The sequence below is a fragment of the Drosophila montana genome, unplaced genomic scaffold (assembly GCF_035044405.1).
Source record: "Drosophila montana isolate Dmon_TW-CO22-7 unplaced genomic scaffold, ASM3504440v1 contig_2496_1, whole genome shotgun sequence".
Classification (NCBI taxonomy): domain Eukaryota; kingdom Metazoa; phylum Arthropoda; class Insecta; order Diptera; family Drosophilidae; genus Drosophila; species Drosophila montana.
The window spans coordinates 62,246-82,087 of NW_026997364.1; the positions used below are offsets into that span (position 1 = coordinate 62,246).

General features: G+C 40.7%; 3 protein-coding genes across 3 annotated transcripts; 2 read left to right on the forward strand and 1 right to left on the reverse strand.

The window, feature by feature from the left end:
* Positions 1-8,124: 8,124 nt before the first annotated feature.
* Positions 8,125-11,298, forward strand: LOC135428718 (myb-like protein G). Its single transcript, XM_064682808.1, has 3 exons — positions 8,125-8,644; positions 10,295-10,391; positions 11,145-11,298. The coding sequence occupies exons 1-3, from the start codon at positions 8,125-8,127 to the stop codon at positions 11,191-11,193; spliced, it is 666 nt and encodes a 221-aa protein (XP_064538878.1). The 3' UTR covers positions 11,194-11,298.
* A 145-nt stretch (positions 11,299-11,443) lies between these two features.
* Positions 11,444-15,335, forward strand: eIF5 (eukaryotic translation initiation factor 5). The gene is made up of 3 exons (XM_064682726.1): positions 11,444-12,366; positions 12,565-13,047; positions 14,033-15,335. The coding sequence occupies exons 1-3, from the start codon at positions 12,154-12,156 to the stop codon at positions 14,756-14,758; spliced, it is 1,422 nt and encodes a 473-aa protein (XP_064538796.1). The 5' UTR covers positions 11,444-12,153; the 3' UTR covers positions 14,759-15,335.
* Positions 15,336-16,828: 1,493 nt separating this feature from the next.
* Positions 16,829-19,836, reverse strand: Efhc1.1 (EF-hand domain containing 1.1). Its single transcript, XM_064682795.1, has 4 exons — positions 19,670-19,836; positions 19,063-19,610; positions 18,728-18,998; positions 16,829-18,653 (listed from the first exon to the last, which is right to left on the reverse strand). The coding sequence occupies exons 1-4, from the start codon at positions 19,718-19,720 to the stop codon at positions 17,181-17,183; spliced, it is 2,343 nt and encodes a 780-aa protein (XP_064538865.1). The 5' UTR covers positions 19,721-19,836; the 3' UTR covers positions 16,829-17,180.
* Positions 19,837-19,842: the final 6 nt, after the last annotated feature.

Consider the following 19,842-nt stretch of genomic DNA (forward strand, 5'->3'; position numbering starts at 1 on the left):
CTGTCCCCTCCCCCTTAACCATGCCGCGGCACCCTTCAAAATGGCCAGTTTGGTTACCAATTCCATTTGATTTTAATAGCAGACAGTTTTGGCTTAAATACCCATTAAAATTGTTTAAAATGGGGTCTTTTGAGTTTGCGTATTGATCATTTAAATACAGATCAGGCTTACTTTAAACTAATAGAGGCTTATTTACCTTTTCATAATGTCGACTTCTTTCGGATTTGATCCGTTTTTCAAATGCAAGGCCTGGAATATTTGATGGGTAGGCATATCTGAATGTCATACGGAATCTAAGGTATCTCCTAGTCATTCAGCTTCGATAAAGGCACTCTAAGTTGTTATTGTTTATGCTTCGGGGAACTCTCTGTGGAACGCTGCATTTCGTACAGGATATCTATGTAGTTGAGCAGCACTTCGGTACTTCAAATCCAACTTGTTTTTGTTTATTTCCTTTGTGGGTTTTTTTTTTCCCCCGTCTTCTGTTTCTTGTTTGCCATTTTGCAAGCGCGCACTCAAACAATAACAAAAGCAAAGCACTGATAAAAGTGAAAAACCAGTTTATGGCATTGGTCGAACTGCCCCGCGCAGCACGCGCCGCGCCGAGGGTATCATCAGCACATGCCACAGTTTCGACTGCAAATCCCTCGCTCTAGGTCGTATTTGCTTGCGATCTATCTGCATTTGCGTGTCTGTTTCTTATGTTCGCACAGTGAAACCAACCTAAATGGTCAGATCACCAGAACGGGCAATCAATCTTCCAAACTTGCCTGCGAGCAAATACAGTCAAAACTCTAACAACGGACAGACAACTAAATGGCAGCAAATCAACTTGTGACGAAGCGACAATTAATGATTTTTCTAACCAGGCAGAGGGTATTATAATTTCGTCACATATATGTTCTTGATCGCAAGGATCCGCTCTTTAGTGGCAGGCAGTATCCATATTATAACTGGCATAGGCACAGTAGTCTATCCTATGTAAAGAGCTTTGCATTGACGAGTTTCATTGTGCTTCTTAAATGTGTCTAGGCAAAATCTTGTTGACTTTGGACTACTACCAACTAGTTGCTAGAGCAATTGATCGGCCTGTCGAAAAGAACAATTATTTTTATACTAATCATTTGATATACAGATATACGAATATTGGAATAGTTATGAAAGAATGTAAATTCCTTTTCGAATCATTTTTCAGGCTTACAATTCCCTTGGCCACAAAAAAGTCAAGAAATGCAACTGTAAACGTGTGTGTTCGCTTTAGCCGGGTTTTACTGTACACTTTGAGGCATTTCAATTGTTTATGTCTTTCACTTTTTGGCATTTTGTGTATTTCTGTTGCCAGTTAACAGGCCGTGGCACTTGTTGTTCGTGTTGCCCCTCCCTTTGTTTGTTTGTCGCGTTCAGTGAGGCCCCTTTTTTTCTAGTTTTTATTATACACTGAACCCATTCAAAATGGGTAATAAGGGGTTAAATGTATGTGACAGGCAGAGGGAAGCATTTCCGAGCCTATAAAGTACATATATATTCCTGATCAGCAGCAATAGACGTCCGTCCGTCCGTCCGTATGTGTGAATGTAAGGATCTCAGAACCTATAAGAGCTAGAGACTTCAAATCTTGAACGTAGGTCCTCCTAGTGCCCGCGCAGTACGAGTTAGTTTCCGATAAACGATAACTTTCCTCGTTTCCAAGCAACCTATAAAAAGCGTTATCGATAATCCTGATTTCTGAGCAAATCTTTTAGGTACCAAGAGCTAGAGTCTGCAAACTTCACATGTAGCTTCTCGATATATATACCCTAAGTCTGTTTTTACACGGTCTTTTTTTACACGGTTTTGATATAACACGGTTTGAAAATTGAATATTTTTAATTTTTTTACACGATTTTATTCCATTTAGCACGATTTGAAATTTTATGTACATACTTAAATTTTTTTTGTCAAATTTAATTTTTGCGAAGTATGTTCATATCACAAAAAAGTATTTATGAAAGAAAAAAGTCTGAAACCATCGATAGTATCGATAGTGCTATCGATAGTTTGCGAACACTAGCTTAAAGATTTAAGTGAATTCCCTTTTAGCGCGTACAAGCAATTTTTACTGGTCAAAGCAAATGTGAATAGCACTAATTTAGGGGAATTCCCTTTATGTGCATACAATAAAATTTACTGGTCAGAGCAATTGAAACGTGTTAATATTTTGTGAACTGTCAATGCAATAAGACGTGTTTTGTTAAGAAATTTTTTGCAGGCAAATTTGATTTTCCATTAAATTTAATTTTAACGCATTAAGATAAAAGGTAAGCCAAAAAATATTTTGTATTTATTCAGTTATTTATGTTTTTTAATTTTGTAAAATATTTTATGTATCCCTAAAAGGAAATGTCAGATATAAAACTAAAACGGAAGGCAATTTCTTTGGAAACCAAGATTGAAATTTTAGATCGCCTTCGAAATGGAGAAGGCTCAACTGCTCTTGGTAAAACGTTCGGTTTAAATGAAGCCAGAATAAGAACTATAAAGAAAAATGAAATTGCTATAGGCAATCGGTGATTTCTGGAACGAACCTATCTGTTAAGTCTTCATCATACACTAGAGATGCTGTTAAAGAAAAAATGGAAAAAGCACTCATAATATGGCTGGAGGAAAATGCCCAAAAAAGAATTCCCGTAGACGGAAACAATATCAAACAGCAAGCATTAAGGTTCTATAAAATGATAAAAGACGAACAACCGTCTACATCCACACAAACAACTGCTGAGAAGAGCTACGTATTTTCTGCAAGCACAGGTTGGATGAGGGGATTTCTCCATAGGCATGCGCTTCATAACATAAAAATCAAGGGCGAGATTGCTTCTGGAGATCAGAAAGCCGCTGAAGAAATATTACATTTTGCCTCACAGAATGCTGATGTTATAGAAAGCAGTGATAGTGAAGAACCTGTAAAATTAACTGAAAATTTAATTCAAGAAGGGCTTCAACCTGCAAATAAATTAGGACACCATTTCGTCAAAAATGATCCCAATGTCGAAAGAGCTGCACAATTCCAACGTGAGCTGAATTCTTGTATGGCTCGTTACAAGGAATTATACAAAGAGGTAGCAAGAATTGGCGAACAACGGCTCATAACAGAGTTCATTTTTCAAAATGTAGATGCCGAACGAGCAAGAGAAAGTCCAGTTCAAAATTATTCCAGCGATGATAGTGAATGTATACGCGTTCGAAGCAAGCGAATGCGAATAACTGATGACGACAGCAATTAAATTTATGTTGCTGTATTTATTTTATTTTTTACCTTAAAAATTGTATAACCTATTCTTTTCGTTCACAACATAGTTGTTTAGTTCCTGAACTTGCCATACATTCTAATTTATATTATGTACTTTTAAGATTAGAGTGCATATCTTTTTTATCATTAATTACTATGCTTGTGAAAATAAGCATTATATATTTGATTTAATAAAATAAACATGAATTCTTGTTCTTAAAAATTCTTGTTTTTCACTAATTTTAATAGGTTTTAGAGATTAGGAACAAATCACCCATTTTTGTAAACGATCAATGTCTTTTTTTACACGGTTTTTTTTACACGGCTTCTTCTGGAACCAATCTACCGTGTAAAAACAGACTTAGGTGTATATCAAGTATCTTTATCGATTATTTCGATTGAGGTTTTTAAGCAAATCTCGTAGCTTGTGAGACATATAGCTTTTATTTTTTAACTATCGCATGCTGCATTTGGTGTTGGTAGAAGAGAGTTCAGGGTATTCGCTAGTCGGGTTGTTAAAGCTAGATTTAGCTGTTTTGCAAATGCAACAGCTAGAAAATGTTGATAAATTGCTTTCTGCTACAAATCTGGCTATTTTAAAGGGTCGAAGAATGGCGTTAACAGAAAAATTGATACGAATGTTACCTGTTGGATAAGTTCTTAAATGTGAGTGTGTACTTTATCGGTCAATTTCCTGACAAATATATGTTAGATCCCTTCCAATATCTTGTTACGTTATATATTTGTGATTCGAAAAAGGTTCCATTCTGCTCATTGTTATATAAAAAAATGAGTTTATATTTAACTGTAGCTCTAAACCATTTTCTAAATTGTGTTGGAAGAGCCTCAATTACACATTGCCAGACAAATGTTCAAAAAATGCTTCGGACTCAAAATAACATATGACTATCAGGCTGACATCGTGGATCGAGGGAATATCCCTTTTATACAACTGGGAATTTTCGATAATTATTTAGCTTTTTCAAGCTACTTTTTCTTGGTATGTTTAAGTATTTTTGATAAGCTTGAAGCTTTTTCTAGTTATTTTTTCTTGGTATCTTTGGGAATTTTCAAATCTATTTCTAGCTACTTTTTCTTTGTATCTTTAAGAATTGCTGATCATTTTGAAGCAATTTCTAGCTGTATTTTTCTATGTAATTGAAAATTTTTTGTATAATTTTAAAGCAATTTAAAGCTACTTTTTCTTGGTATCTTCTGGCCACGTTTTGTTGCGTTGTCACGTTGTGCAACATATTTTATTGACGCATTTACCTAACTGTTGTTGCTGTTGCAGCTAGATAAAAAAAAAAGCGAGGCACGCGGCAACAGGCGTAAGCCTGCTGTCTATTTACGCAAAACCAAGCCCCTTACCCCCAACCTACCATCAAGTGCCATCTGTTTACGCAAATGAATCCCCCCTGCCACATCTGTGGACGTAAAGATTTTCTCGAATTATGCGACTGGGGTTGCATTCGCTGCTGCTGCTGCTTTTTCTTCTTCTTCTTGCATTTGCACTTGTTAAGGAAAATTAATTGATTTCCGTGAAATTCTGTAAGGCAATCCAATTAAGTATCTTTCATTTCATTTTAATTGAATACTCGATACTTTTCTCTTTCAATCTCGCAAATGAAACGCGCGATAACGAGAAATCTCTGCTGCAACAATTGCTCATTAATTTGCACAATCTATACATATGTATATACAGACATATAAACATATACATATATAGATATAGTTACACATAGAAACTGTATATTATACGTGTGTACATTTATTTTGCCATCGCAAATTGCATTTGTCATGCGATTCTAGAAAGAAGAAAAAAGAAAAGAAAGAGTCTTCATGGCTATTCAAGTGCAGCTAAGTAAACATACTTAAAGGGCGTTGCGAACAAAGAGCCAGCCCCCACAATTGTGGGGAATACCTGGTAACTCTGGTGCTCTTTTGAAGCCTCGTCTATTGATGCCCGAAATTGTAATCCGTTTAACAAGTTCGTCAATTTAATTGCTAATTGACGCACTTCAAACTGAGCTTTTAATCAATTTCTTTTTAGAATTTCGGTACTTTTCAAGTAAATTACCAGTTTTCGGTAAAAAGCTAGTCAAATGATTTTATTTAAACTTATTAACAGAAGCAATGACTGCGTATTTTTTGTTGCCTGTAATCAGTTTTCTTAAAACTGAACACTTAACAAAAAATAGGCTTAAAATGCAAAGAGAAGAGGCCATAAATTGATTACAGATCATTTTCAAACAAGTTTCGAGTAAATAATGTAGATACAACATAATATTAAAGGCGTGTTTAAAGCCAACTTAATTTAGATCTTCATCATAATTAGAAGCCATATCCCACAATAAAAAGAAATTAATTAATATGTTTGAACGTCTCAGTATTTGTTTGTTAAAAGAAAAGTCGTTGGTTCAGTTGACGGTTCGAACCAGCGTCTCGCCTTTAGGTCTCCAGGTTTCAGGTTGCCTCGTCTTATTTTTTAAAATTTTAAAAGATATAATGATGGTTATAATATTTTTATACTTTTATATACTATCTTATTTTTTTTAAATATATTTTCATTTATCGAAAAGAGATACATTGTTGTATGTTTAAGAGCTTCTGAAATATATATATTTCGTACTTAGCTCATATTTAAATACAGTCTAGCTCAGGTTAAGGAAGGGACTGATACAAAGAAAAGCCTAAAATTCTTGGCTCGAACCTCTTTCGTTCAAAAACCTTGCTAAATTTCTATAATTTCGACTCTAGAAATACTGCTACTTAATTGCTCTAGCAAAATCAATTCATAAATCATGCAAAATAATATTGTTGCTCTCTATTTTATTAAATAGTACTTGCGTGTGTCCAGGGTATACAAAGGTTGGGAAGTGCCTGCCAATTGAAAGTCGAGCTCCAGTTCGTGTATTTGTTCTGCAAACGACACGCTCAGCTTCCACAGAAATGCTCTCTTCCTCTCAGCTGTTCACAGTGCAGCAGCAGCGCCGTCACGTTGTCCCGTCTGCCGTCTTCCTCTCTCGCTCGCAGCTGTTCGCAGTGCAGCAACAGCAGCTTTCGCTGTTGCTGTTGCTGAGGTCTTCGCTCTCGCTTGCACGCACGCACGTCTTATAGTTTACATGTGATTAGGCACTTGCGTGCGCTTAGCCTCTCTCGCTCTCTCACCCTCTTACTCTCTGTCTGTCACGTTGCACATTGCGTGACCTGCAGTTACGCTGTTGTTGCGCTGTTATTGTTATTGTTTTTGTTTTTGTTACTGTTGCTGCTGCTGACATTTTGGCTATTTTCGTTTGTTTTATCGAGCGTTTTGTTGCTGCCTACTTTGCGGCTGACCCAAAAAAAATGGAAAAAAACATAATTTGCGAATACGTCGCTTCGCTGGCGCCTAACATATGCTTAAATTGACCTCAAATGCGCCGCAGAGTTGCATTTAATTGTGGTGTGTGTGGGCGGTCAGGCGGTAGGTGGTGGGTTGGTTGGTTGGTGGAACGGTTGCCGTCTCTTTGAAACATCTGTTTTGTTGTTGCAGGGCCATGACACATGCGCAGTCATGCCCGAGCTGCTGCTGCTGCTGCTGCTCGTGTGTGTGCTCTGTTCCATCCCCGCCAGGAGCATATCACACACACACACATGCACACATGCACACACACACACACACGCACACACGGAGAGACAGGCACTTGCAGGACTTGGGCTCTCTCAGCATCGCCGAGTCAACAGTCAGTCAGTCAGTTTATTCGTCAGCGTTAAGCCCATCGCAAGTTTTCGACTTGACTTTTCTTTTCCCCCGACTTGTTCGCGTTACGTGAAAAATTTTCCACGCATTTTGTGTGTCTGTGTGTGCGTGCGTGCACAAAAACGGAAAACCAACATAAAATTGTATTAAAGCAGCTGCAACAATTATAAACATACACATATATCTAATCGCCACGCCCCCAAATTGCCATAGTCAAAAATTTGGCACAAGTGAACTAAAGACCAGAGACCATTGTGCGTGCCAATTGGCATTGTAATTATTGGATTTTTTTTCGAGCGGCTGGCTGTATCGTGTGTGTGTGTGTGTGTGTGTGTGTGTGTGTGTGTGTGTGTGTGTGTGAAATGGAGTCCTTGTCTTGTTGCTATTGTTGTGGTTGTTGTTGTTGTTGTTGTAATTGTTACTGCTTTTCATTTCAAGTCGAAATTACATATGTGGATGAAAACACATATGAATATAATACTTATGTATATGACTGCCGTATATGTATGCAAATGTATTAGTTTCGATTTTGGTTTTGTTTTACATTGAGTTTTCATATTTTTTCCAATCAATTCAATTGCATAGCATAGCATCATTTATTATATATATAGTTTTTCAAATGTGACACACCAAATTGGTCCAATAAATCAGCAGAAGAGCAGAAAATACACAGTTAAGAGTAAAACACGGGACACACGGCGCACATCATCAAGAACCATCGATGAAACGCATAACGATAAACCAATTTATCGATATCGAAGCGGCAGCAGCAGCAGCAGCAGCACTACAGCATCCTTCAAGAACAAGAAGAACTACAATAACAACAACAGAAACAATAGCACCAACACCACCAGAATTGATCGTTCAGATCGATTAGAGGGTATTGTTCAGGTCGAGGTCGAACTCGAGGGGCCTCGCGTACGCGCACACACACAAAACATTCAGTCGGTTTTTTTTTTTTTTTTTTGTTGTTTGTTGTCTCTTTTCCACAATTTGCACACGCTTTGACACGTGTGTTGAATCTTGGTGTTATTTATTTTCTCCATTAATGCCAACTACTCTTTATCGTTGTTATTTTCCTAATTTCGTGTTGCCCCGTCGGACCAATCGAACGTTGATGTCAACGTGTCGCTTGCAACGTAACGATACCGATACCGATAACGATAACGATACCAATTGCACACAAATTACCAACAACTCAAAATCGCTGGCATATCGAAATCAGAACATAACGGTAACAATTGCAGCCAACAGCACTAACAGCAGTAACAACAGTAACCCTAACCGTAACCGTAAACGTAACCGTAACTGTGACAGTAACAGTGTGACCCACTGTAACTGCAAGAATAACATTAACAGATTTGCAGAGAGTGCAAACAGAACTGTAAACAAGAAGATCCTGTTAGCCACTGTGGTGTGTGTGCCAACTGCCTGGGTAAACGACATCAACCTGACGCCGCCCAAGCAATCGAAGTTGTCGTTGACGTTGACGTGGACGTTGCCATTGCAATTTCTGGCCGCGCTCGTTCAGCTCCTGCTCGTGACAACGAATCATAAAAGCGAGCTGCATCATATGCTGTGCGATTTAACCATCCAGCGACATACTGTGGCCATTACCTATGACCTCAGCCTCAGCGGTGAGTTCACAGTTTTTCAACACACAACAGTTGAAACCCTTTCCCCCACACCCCACCCCCCCCTTCATTAACATAGCGAGAGAGCCGAACAGCTCTGTGGTGTGTTTCCGTTCTTGCTCGTGCTCTACTCGTGTTGCACTCTTCTTCGTTAAGTTGCTTCAATCAGTTCTTTAATGTTCGGCTAACAGAGTAGTTAAGGAGCGCGACTAAGCAGCTGTTGGGAATTCAAAAGTAACAAAGTTCAAATAATATTCAACTGTGCTGTGCTCACCTAGATATTACTTAAAGAAATTTGTAAAGTTTTTGCTTCTTATAAATTAAAATAAGTTTAGTTTCGTTAAGTGTTAACCAATTAACATAGCACAAAAAAAGGAGCTTTGTGGTTGGTCAAATAACAGAATTGTTAAAGAATGCAACTCTGCTGCTGTTAAGTTCATATATGGAAGATCCAGTGTAACATCTGCTGTTAATTCGACTCGCCTGTGTCTGGCTGATCTAATAGCTCGGCTTTTGGCTAAGAAATTTCAACTTTCTCGATATAAAACTAACATATTCCTGCAAGTTAACACACGTATTTCTTAACCATATGCATTTGCATAAGGAAAGGTGAAAGATATATATATATATATATATATATTTTATTCAAATTCATAATCGGAGTAGGAAAATGTTAACCGATGAATCGATTCGGCACTGTGTTCTGTGTTTTTTTTTGTTTTGTAAGAAATAATCAGAATTTTGAAATAGCTGTCATTAAGAGGCTTGGTTGAGTAGCAGCTATAGAAATCTCACTCCAGGCATTCAATTTTGAAATTATTCGATATATAACCAGCGAAATTCTCAGTGTAAATCTCAAATTTGCAGTGACTGGCACATACTTCTCTCTGTCTCTCTTGCCCGTTGATGAACAAGAAATGCAAATGCAAATGCAATTCAAATTGGCCGTGAAATCAAGATAACTTTATTCAAATATATATATATATATATATATATATAAAACATATATATATATATATATATAGTTATATAGCTATATATATATAATTATATATATATTGATTTATATACATTTCGACTACATAGCGAAGCGTTAACAATATTTTTGATGTGGTCTAACTTTTGGTTAAGCTTTGCTTCAAAATTACTGCGTTTAAAAAGAAGAAGAGAGAGCCGATGCTAGCAGTCCATTAAGCTCTCGATGAGGCGGCATTGAAAGGCTGGCGTAAGAGCGAGCAACCGATCGATCGTTCTAGCCCCTACCACCCACCACCCACCACCCAACAACCCCCCCACCCCAACCTAAAACCATCCCACCAACACCCACAAAACCCAGCCAGCAACCAAACAACTCGAAGATCAAGATTCAATCGAAAAGCAACCATTGCGATTTGTCCAGTTCAGTGTCCTTAGTGTGTCGAAGTGGGTTACCAATGTTCACTTGCTATGCACCGTTCCGAAAGCTGGCCTAACTGTATACCTATGTGGGTAAGCCAAGACTCTGGGGATGATCTCCCAACAAGTCGACACGTTTACTATATATACATATGTATAATATGTACATGCATCTTCCATCTTGATCCAAATGCACTTGAATGCACTTTATTAGACACCTTGTTCCATTTACTCATCGATTCTCTTTGAATATTCCAGAAACACCAGCAAAAAAAGGCGCACCTCCAATTCCACAAAAACGGAGTAAAGGCTTCGAACTGTGCATGAATTCAAAGAGGCGAACTATAAGTCATCGGTAAGCTATATTCTATATTCTATATTTTATATAGTATATCCCATCTAATTACGCTTCGCGGTCACGGCTCTGTGAAATAGGTCACACGTGCACACAGGACGCGCAGCTGCTATTGATTAGTATCTGTGCGTGTGTTACCTTGTTTACCTTGAAAACTTTAAGCACGCAATTATGCCTGAAATTAGCATATAAATAAAGTTTAAATTCACCTAACATTGCGTTTTTACACCGTTTGTCTGTTGAAAGTTGTCGTCCACACTTCGCCATATTAATGAGAAATACATTTAACGTATAGAGAATATTTTGCCATAACGCCTTAAAACTCATTTAAACCTAACATTGCTGTTAGCTACAGTTAGTAGCTGCTGTCCATTTGTCTCTATATTAAACGTTGTAGTTCACGATAAATAAGTTGTCTAAGGCTTCCAGTCTTAGCATGAATCATGTGAAACTTCAGTTAACATAGGCTAAAGATTTCGATCTGTTAATGATGCTATTGGCCACAGTTAATATTTGTTGTCATATTTTGAAATTAGCTTAACATATGTTATTTTCCGTTCATACCTAACATCAGCACTGTTAACTACAGTTAGTGGACGTTGGTGATCCCTATTCATACAGTTGTCTGTTAGCTACCCTGCTGTTAACATTAAACTGTTATCAATTTACAGCTGGCGTCCCAAATGTTAGCTTTAGAGATGCTTTATAACTGATTTTCTTAAACTAATCGATTGCATTTTCTCCATTTTGCAGGACTTCAAGTAACAGACATCGGAAGTTACAGCCGTTCAGGTACACGTGAGCCAACCATTGTACCGTTCCAATAGTTTTTTATTAAACATTCAAAAAAAAAAAACACAAAAATCCAAAAAAATTAAAAACAAAAAAAAAACCAACAAAAAAAAAACACCAATAGCTAAGACTATGCCAGATATATAGACAGCATATACTACAGTAAAGCCCGCACTACAAACGAATAGAAGGGGATAGGAGACGGCAGAATAAATCACAACTACACAAAAAACTAAACAAAAAAAAAAAAAAAAATTTAGTTAAAAAACATAAGCAAAACAAAAAAAAAACCACAAACCCAAATCCGCTTAGAGACAAAGACGTGGAGGAGTGGAAGACTGGAAGCCTAGAGAAACTCTGTATAAAGAGGTTCCAAAACATAAACAAACCACACACAAAAAAAAAAAAAAAGAAAAACTGGTAACTGAGTTGCCCACATTTTGGATGCACGAGTCGATGCCCAGTGGAAGCGAATTTGCAGTCGAAATCCGAAACGGAAACGGAATTCGCGGCAACAGCCAACAGCAAGAATAACCACAACAACTAGCTGATTCTCTTCAAGACTCTCCCGGTTCAGCGTGAGAGGGAAAGAGCGAGAGAGCGAGAGAGAGATAGAGAGACAGAGATCAAAGCGATCAAAAAGCAGGTTGAGCCAAAAGCAAATTTAATGAACGGGAACGAGGCGCTAAGCAACTGCAAGATAGCCGCTAAAGTCAACAAATTGGCGCTGCCAGCCGCACAAACCACCATAGACAATTGGAATTAACCGATCGATCCACCCACTCCCGGATCGCTGAACGAGAATCCTCCCATCCTCTCCCAATTGCCGCCAGCACACACACAGACACACACACACACACATCCACGGATAGTCAGCTGGAAGAAAACATAGAAACAACAATCAAATCAAGTCAGGCAACCAGCATCGCATCAACGGAACCGGAAGAGGCATTAACTGTACAGCTGCAAAATGGCGACCGTCAATGTGAACCGCAGCGTGACGGACATCTTCTATCGCTACAAGATGCCGCGTCTACAGGCCAAAGTCGAGGGCAAGGGCAACGGCATCAAAACGGTGCTGGTCAACATGGCCGAAGTGGCACGCGCCATCGGCCGTCCAGCCACCTATCCGACCAAGTACTTTGGCTGTGAATTGGGCGCCCAAACGCAGTTCGATCATAAGGTAGGGCAATCCGCCTCAATTACATATTCTCTTTGAGAGTATACTCAGTATACTCATCATACAATTGTTTTCCACCCATTTTCCACGCTTGCGTGTGGAATTCTCGTTTCAAGATAGCTTCCACCCTAAATAGTGCTAGCTTATATACCATTATACCATTAATTTAATATTCACATTTGTATACTTTCCAATTTGCAGAACGAACGTTTCATTGTGAATGGGTCGCATGATGTGAACAAGCTGCAGGATCTGCTCGATGGCTTCATTCGCAAATTTGTGCTGTGTCCCGAATGCGATAATCCGGAGACCAATTTGACCGTCTCGGCCAAGAACCAGACCATCTCGCAATCGTGCAAGGCCTGTGGCTTCCATGGTCTGCTCAAGGTCAACCATAAAGTCAACACGTACATTGTGAAGAATCCACCATCACTGAATCCGGCCGCACAGGGCTCCTCCCTGACCGAGGGCAAGCGTTCCAAGCGTGTCCAGAAGCAGAAGAACGAGAATTCCGATGGTTCCATGTCCAACAACTCAATGGCCAACAATTCGGGCGGCGAATCCGACGGCGGCAATGGCACCAATCATGCCAGCCAGACCGAGGCTGAGATCAGCGCCGCCATACCGGAGAAGAGCATTACCGAGGACGATGACGATGGCGGCTGGAGCGTTGATGTTTCCAAGGTGAGATATATTTTTCGACTGAAATCAACAAAGATAAACCTAGATCTTACAAAAATAACGATTCTGTTAACATTGCTGTTACTAAGAGTTACCTATAAATTTGGGGAAATGTTACTGTTAGCGCACAAGAGTTACTTAACAGTGTAGGCGAGCTTAACATACAAATATTTTGGCATTAACAGATGTAATACCAGCACAAACTCGGCTGGTTTCACATTTCTGTTATCAATTAGCAGAAATAACGATTCTATTAACATTTCTATAATTAACAGTTACTTAATAGTATGGGGGAAATGTTACTGTTAGCGCACAATAGTTATTTAACAGTGTAGGCGAGCCTAACATGAAAATATTTTGGCATTAACAGATGTAATACCAGCACAAACTCGGCTGGTTTCACATTTCTGTTATCAATTCGCAGAAATAACGATTCTATTAACATTGCTATAATTAACAGTTACTTAATAGTATGGGGGAAATGTTACTGTTAGCGCACAAGAGTTAGTTAACAGTGTAGGCGAGCTTAACATATAATTCTATTTAACATTTACAGCTGTAATACCAGCTTTACATAAAAGTATTTTATCATTAACAGATATAATACCAGCTTAAATTCTGCTGGTATCACATTTCTGTTATCAATTAGCAAAAGCTGTTTGTCAGCTTGCCATTGTTTTTATTCTTGCAGTTTCTAAAGCTGCTTTATTATGGTACATTAACGTGCATATAATTGGAATATCAGCTGGCATAATTCTAAAAGACTTACAAAATAAAAAGAGGTTGATTTGAATTTAATAATCCTTGCTTAACAGCTACTTAACATGCCTTTAACCGCCTGCGTTCCTATTTGCGAGAGTAGTTAACATGCAACTGTGAAGGCTTGCATTATAAGATCGATTTGCATTTGTTGAGTAACATTATGCAGTTAACAGAAATGTTTGCTGGAAATTCTTATGTATTTCAACATTTGTTCTTCCACTTACAGGAAGCGATCCGTGCACGTTTGCAGGACCTGACCGATGGCGCCAAGGGTATGACCATTTCCGATGACTACGACAAGACAGAAAAGGAACGTATCGACATCTTCTATGAGCTGGTGAAGAACAAGCGCGACAATAAGCAGCTGGATGATGTGCCCACGCACAAGGAGCTGCTGATTGAGGCCGAGCGATTGGATATTGTTAACAAGGCGCCGCTGGTGCTGGCCGAACTGCTCTTCACCGAGAACATCATTCACGATGTGCGCAAGAATCGCATTCTACTGCTGCGCTTTACCCACAACAATCCGAAGGGTCAGCGCTATCTGATTGGCGGCATCGAGCAGACCGTGGATCTGCATGCGAACACACTGATGAGCAAGGTGGCCGGCATCTTTAAGATCTTCTACGACTTGGACATACTCGACGAGAAGGTGATACTCGAATGGGCCCAAAAGGTGAGCAAGCGTCATGTTTCCAAGAAGATTGCCACCGAGATACACGAGAGAGTAGAACCGTTTGTCCAATGGCTCAAGGATGCCGAGGAGGAGGACTCGTCGTCTGACGAGGATAACAATGCTGGCGGTGATTCGGATGTGGAAATCGAATATGATGATCGTGCACGTGTCGAACCCCTTAAGGTAGCCGCTGTCAGTGCCGCCGTTGCCGCTGTCAACAAGAAGAACGCCATGGAAGAAGAGGATGGCGACGAGATAGATATCGATGAGATCTAAGCAGCAGCAGCAGTAGCAGTAGCAGTAGCAATAGCAGCATCAGTTTGTGGATTAGGGGTTGGCCAAAATTGGAAAAGCGCATGGTTCGGGACAGAAGACGGCAGGACAAGCAAATCAGTGACGAGTGGCGAGTACCGAGTAGCAAGTAGCTAGTGACATGTAGCGAGTAACGAGTAGTGAGTGACATGTAGCGAGGGACGAGTAGCGACTAACGAGAAGTGAGTGACATGTAGCGAGGGACGAGTAGCGACTAACGAGAAGTGGGTGACAAGTAGCGAGTAACAAGTAGCGAGTGACGTGTAGCTAGTAACGAGTTGCAAGCGACGCGTGACAAGTAGCGAGTGACGAGCAACGAGTAGCGAGTTGAACCAATGCAACAACAAGAACAAGAACAACAACTGTCCAGCCCAGCGAGCCAACTTTTTGGGGGCGCCCGCTTAACTTTGATGATGAATCGCCTAATCTCACGACTTAACTACATTTCGATTGTAATCACATTTGCATTATCCTATATACCCATTTGTAACAATAAACACAAAATTTAAATTTAAATTAAATGCACATACTCGATCTAGTATATTATGGCGCTGATTAACATTACCCTAACATACCCCTAACTCGCATTGCAACACACAAACTGCAGCAGCTACAAAAACAACAAGAGCAACAACAATATAAATAATTAATCACCTTCGGCTTTCAATTGTAGTGTACTTTTTTTCTTTTCTATTATTATATCAATTTATATATTATTCTGGATATCCTTTAGTTTAGCACATCTCACGGTATAATTTTTGATTTCACTTTTGATATACCAAATTATTTTCTTTTTTTTTTTTTAATCTGTTTTAAATGTTTAATTAATTTTAAGTGCAGTACTTAAGCTAATCGCAATTAAAAAACTAAATATATATATATAAATGTGTATATGCGACCAATTTTAATTTAAACAGTTATTCAGTAAAATTTTTGTAAACTCATTTGGCTTTCAATAAATATATACCCGAAATAATTAAGAGAAGTTGCTAACTTATCTAACTAAACAATGAAAATCCATTTTGGGGGAAAGGCTGAAACAAAACCCAAAAAAAAAAAAAACAACAACAAAAACTATTTAACTCTCAACTTTGTTCCGACATTTATTAAGCATAAACTGATGTAAAAGTAATAAACGTTAAAAAGCTTTTAAACACAATATGCCTAAAGAAAAATATACGACTAGCTGCATTTTTGACAACATCACTTGATGCTAAACAGATGGATCTGCCCCCCCCCCCCCTTCTCCCTCCTTGATAAGCGACAATTTTTCTTATTGTAAGTTATTATTTAATTAAAATATCCTAGTTTTTTTTTTTTATTGCAAAACCCAATATGCTATTTTCAAGAAATTAATAAATAGAGACTTATAAAAATGCAGAAAACGCAAATTATTTACGGGACTGGGAGTTAGGAGGTTCGTGAAGGGTTATCCAAACTACGGAGTCCCTAACTAAGGAATTCCTTAATAAAGATTATGTACCTTGCTAAACGAATGTCCTCCAAACAAGGATCGTCTATGGTTATGTCCAACTAAGTATACTGCATAAGACTTACCCAATTGCCAAGCCAAAGATTGCCTATCATCAATATCAGAGCAACGCTGTGTCCTATGTTTATTCCTTAGGAGTTTGGACAAAGGATGTTAGCTAAAAGATTAAGCAAGAGCTTTAGCTCTGATTCATTGATTCAGTCTCAAGGTAAAAATAGGAAGAATGTCTACCATTTTTGGAATGGGCTAACCCACAGTTCCGACTAGGGATTGCCAAATTAAGGATCGAGGTATTTTGACTGAGAACTACAAAGCAAATATGCTTAGCTGAGGATTTCCTAAGGAAGTATTCCCCAATATTTGGAAGATTAAGATAGCCTACCTTCAGATCATGAGAATATTTAACCTTAAGCCTATTGTCCAGGCATTTTCACTAAGGACCTCAAGCGGAGTTCCTAGAACCTTTGCAGCTTATTATAGGGAGTAAACGGGTCGACTTAGGTTTGGAATAATATTCCAAGCGAGTTCACAACGATAGGTGCTTAAGTTCTAACTTCTATACGCTTTTATTAATTTGTTTTTACATATTTTGTTGTTGTTATTTAAAATATATTTGGACGTCTGATGCTTGTGTTTACTCTTGGGGTATTGTACGTATGCTACACCACGATAGTTCCTAATGTCTGATTGTCCGCTAAACCGATGCATGTGGCACAAGAAATTTCGATCTATCTACGACAACAGCTAGAAAGTGTAACTGCATAACATATTAAATTGAGACGAGAACATAATTCGGCCTCCCTTCACTGAGCAGCGTTTGGATCGGGGATCAGAGATCGAGGATCATGGAACAAGGATCGAGGATCACGGATCGAGGATCGAGGATCGGTGTGTTCAACAATCGACTATGTCTGAGGGTGGCAATATTCTGGCTTCGCCGATCATATTGGCCGGCTGGGCATTGCTGCTGGGCAGATTGAGGGGCAGGTTGAGGGCTTTGAGGAAGCAGCCAAAGTCCACAACGCGTCCCTTGTACTGGAAGGGCAACTTGGGGCACAGCTCGAAGGCATAGTTGATGGGCGGCATATCGCAGCCCTTGGTGCAGGACACATCGATGAAGTTCATCAGGTCGCACACCTCGATATCATCGCAATCGTTGCGATTCAGCACGGACAATATGTTATCGATCAGCTCGAGGGTGAAGGGCATGCGGAAGCCGCGCAGCGTTGAGCGCACCTGGGTCTCCGGCAGGAATGGCTTATTGGTCGGATTGATGTGATGGAAATGCTCCATCAGCTCATCCCGGCCATTCCACAGCGAACGCTTGATCTCCAAATGGGCCGAGGCGCGCACCTTGTCCCGGGCGCAGGCATTCGGCGGCGCCTGTTCCCCGGAAAAGTGACGGCACAGCGTGATGATCTCATGATCGCTGATCGTGTTGCCCATCAGCGCCACCAGGGCGCCCTTCAAGCTCTCAAATGATACGAAAACGGTGCGCTTCTCCATTTTCTTCTCCAGATCCGTGCAGTCGGGCACACACGATGACACAAACTGTGCCATGCGCGGCTCCAGAGCCTTGCGCACCTTCTCCAGGATGAGCTCGATGCTGCAGTGTGGAAACTGTTCCGGATGATGTTCCATATACATTAGCGTGAACTCATCCGCCGACACCAAATGGAATATGAAATCCTTGATGGACATGGTGCCGCCAATATAGAAATTGCACGGCCTATAATACTGCGGCTGCTTGCACGAGAACTTCTCCTGGCCGGGCATCAGGACGCGCGTCCGCTTCATAAATACGCCGCCCAGGAAGCCCGAATTGCGCACCGCTATCTCCTGCACCTGCATCGTATCGTCGCTCATATAGTAGCTAATCACGAAGATCCGTTCGCAGTTCTCCCGTATCGTGGACAGCATCTTGGCACCGAAGCGCAGCACGTAGCGATCGAATTTGATGAATTTCCGGAAATCTGTTTTGGGACGCTTTATCACAATGGACATACAATTGCCGGCAGAATCCTCGTAGCTGCCCCAGCCATTGAACGGCGGCAGCATGCGCCCGGACTTGTCGTACGGCTTGCAGACATCCGATCGGGTCGGCATCGGAATTGGCGTAAACTCATCGATCCCATAGTGATCCCGATAATATTGCTTGGTGAACGGATCCATGTCGGTGATGACCACGGCCCGGCCGTATACATTGAGCACGCTGCCGATCTGCAGATCCCGCTGGCTATAATATAGAATCTCCTTGCTGCCCAGATTGAGCGGATCGACGCAGTAGCGCACATTCCGGGACGAGCCGAGCACATTCAGCAGCGTCACGGGCGTCTGCTGACCCGGCAGCAGCATCCCATCGAATTCCTACCAATGAATGTAATGTGATCAGTGATCGGTGATCGGTGATCGGTGATCGGTGATCGGGCGGGATTACTTACGCGCTGCAAGCGTCCGCGCTTGAGGAACACGGTTGGTCCGTCGCGTCCCGAGTTGCGTATGTGGGCCTCCTTCACCTCGATGGTGTCGTCGGCCAGGTAGTAGCACACCTCGAGCTTGCGCACATCGCCCATGTCGGTGCGATCGTCCCAATAGGCCTGGAACTTGAGTATCTGGCGATCGTACTTGAGGAACTGGGCAAACGGATGCCGCTTCTCGGGCGGATTGCTGGCGCGTGCCTGGCCACGTTTGCGCACCGCTTCGGCAGGATCGCTGACCATAATTTGGCAAATGGTTAAAATATATAATTTAATAATATATATATTTGGCTACTCACATGGCAGCCATCACCGGATCCGGCACGACAATGCCGCGCTTATTGAGAAAATTCCGTGTGAAGCGATCGCAGTCGACTATGTGATAGTTGCGATCGAAGATCAGCACCGTCTTGTCCACATTGAGATCAATTATCGAGAGGCTTTCGTTTTCGCAGGGCGGCGGCTTGGGCACACGCTGTCGATGCAGCACACAGCCCTGCACAATGCCCGAGTTCTCGACCTTCGGTTCGTGTATCTCGAGCGTTCCATCCTCCAGATAGTAATAGATCTTCACATGCCTCACCATATACGGCGCATGGAAGTTCTCCTGCAGTGTCTGTTTGAAATAGGCGCGAAAGCTGAGCACCTTCTTGTCATAGGCCAGCCAGGGCGGTAAGCGTGGCCCCGAACGCGGCGGATACAGCGCATGCGCATTCGCCGGCGGGCAGCTAATGTCGACCACAACCCCGGCGGGATCCACGGGCATCGACTGCTGGCGATCGCTGAGCATCGGTATGCCGCGAAAGTTGAGCAACGTTTGCGATTTGGGATAGTACACTTTATTAACCTAACAAATGGTGAGATGAGCCGATCCACAGATAAGTAAATAAATTGCTTGGTACTTACTTCACGGAAGAGGGTGCCCGGCAGGAGGGGCATGCCTGGTATGCGCAACATCTTGATTAATTTATATTTTGTATGTTCTGTTCAATACTTTTTCAGTTGTGTATATATTTTTGAAGACAAGCATTTGTTTCGTGCGACTGACTGACTGATTGTGTAACACGCTAAATACTGAG

Coding starts and splice junctions, on each gene's coding strand:
- LOC135428718 (XM_064682808.1), top strand. CDS start 8,125: ATGTCAACGTGTCGCTTGCAACGTAACGATACCGATACCGATAACGAT. Junction 8,645..10,294: donor CTATGACCTCAGCCTCAGCG/GTGAGTTCACAG, acceptor TGAATATTCCAG/AAACACCAGCAAAAAAAGGC. Junction 10,392..11,144: donor AGGCGAACTATAAGTCATCG/GTAAGCTATATT, acceptor TCCATTTTGCAG/GACTTCAAGTAACAGACATC.
- eIF5 (XM_064682726.1), top strand. CDS start 12,154: ATGGCGACCGTCAATGTGAACCGCAGCGTGACGGACATCTTCTATCGC. Junction 12,367..12,564: donor AAACGCAGTTCGATCATAAG/GTAGGGCAATCC, acceptor TCCAATTTGCAG/AACGAACGTTTCATTGTGAA. Junction 13,048..14,032: donor GGAGCGTTGATGTTTCCAAG/GTGAGATATATT, acceptor TTCCACTTACAG/GAAGCGATCCGTGCACGTTT.
- Efhc1.1 (XM_064682795.1), bottom strand. CDS start 19,720: ATGTTGCGCATACCAGGCATGCCCCTCCTGCCGGGCACCCTCTTCCGT. Junction 19,611..19,669: donor CGGGCACCCTCTTCCGTGAA/GTAAGTACCAAG, acceptor ACCATTTGTTAG/GTTAATAAAGTGTACTATCC. Junction 18,654..18,727: donor AGCGCGGACGCTTGCAGCGC/GTAAGTAATCCC, acceptor ATTCATTGGTAG/GAATTCGATGGGATGCTGCT.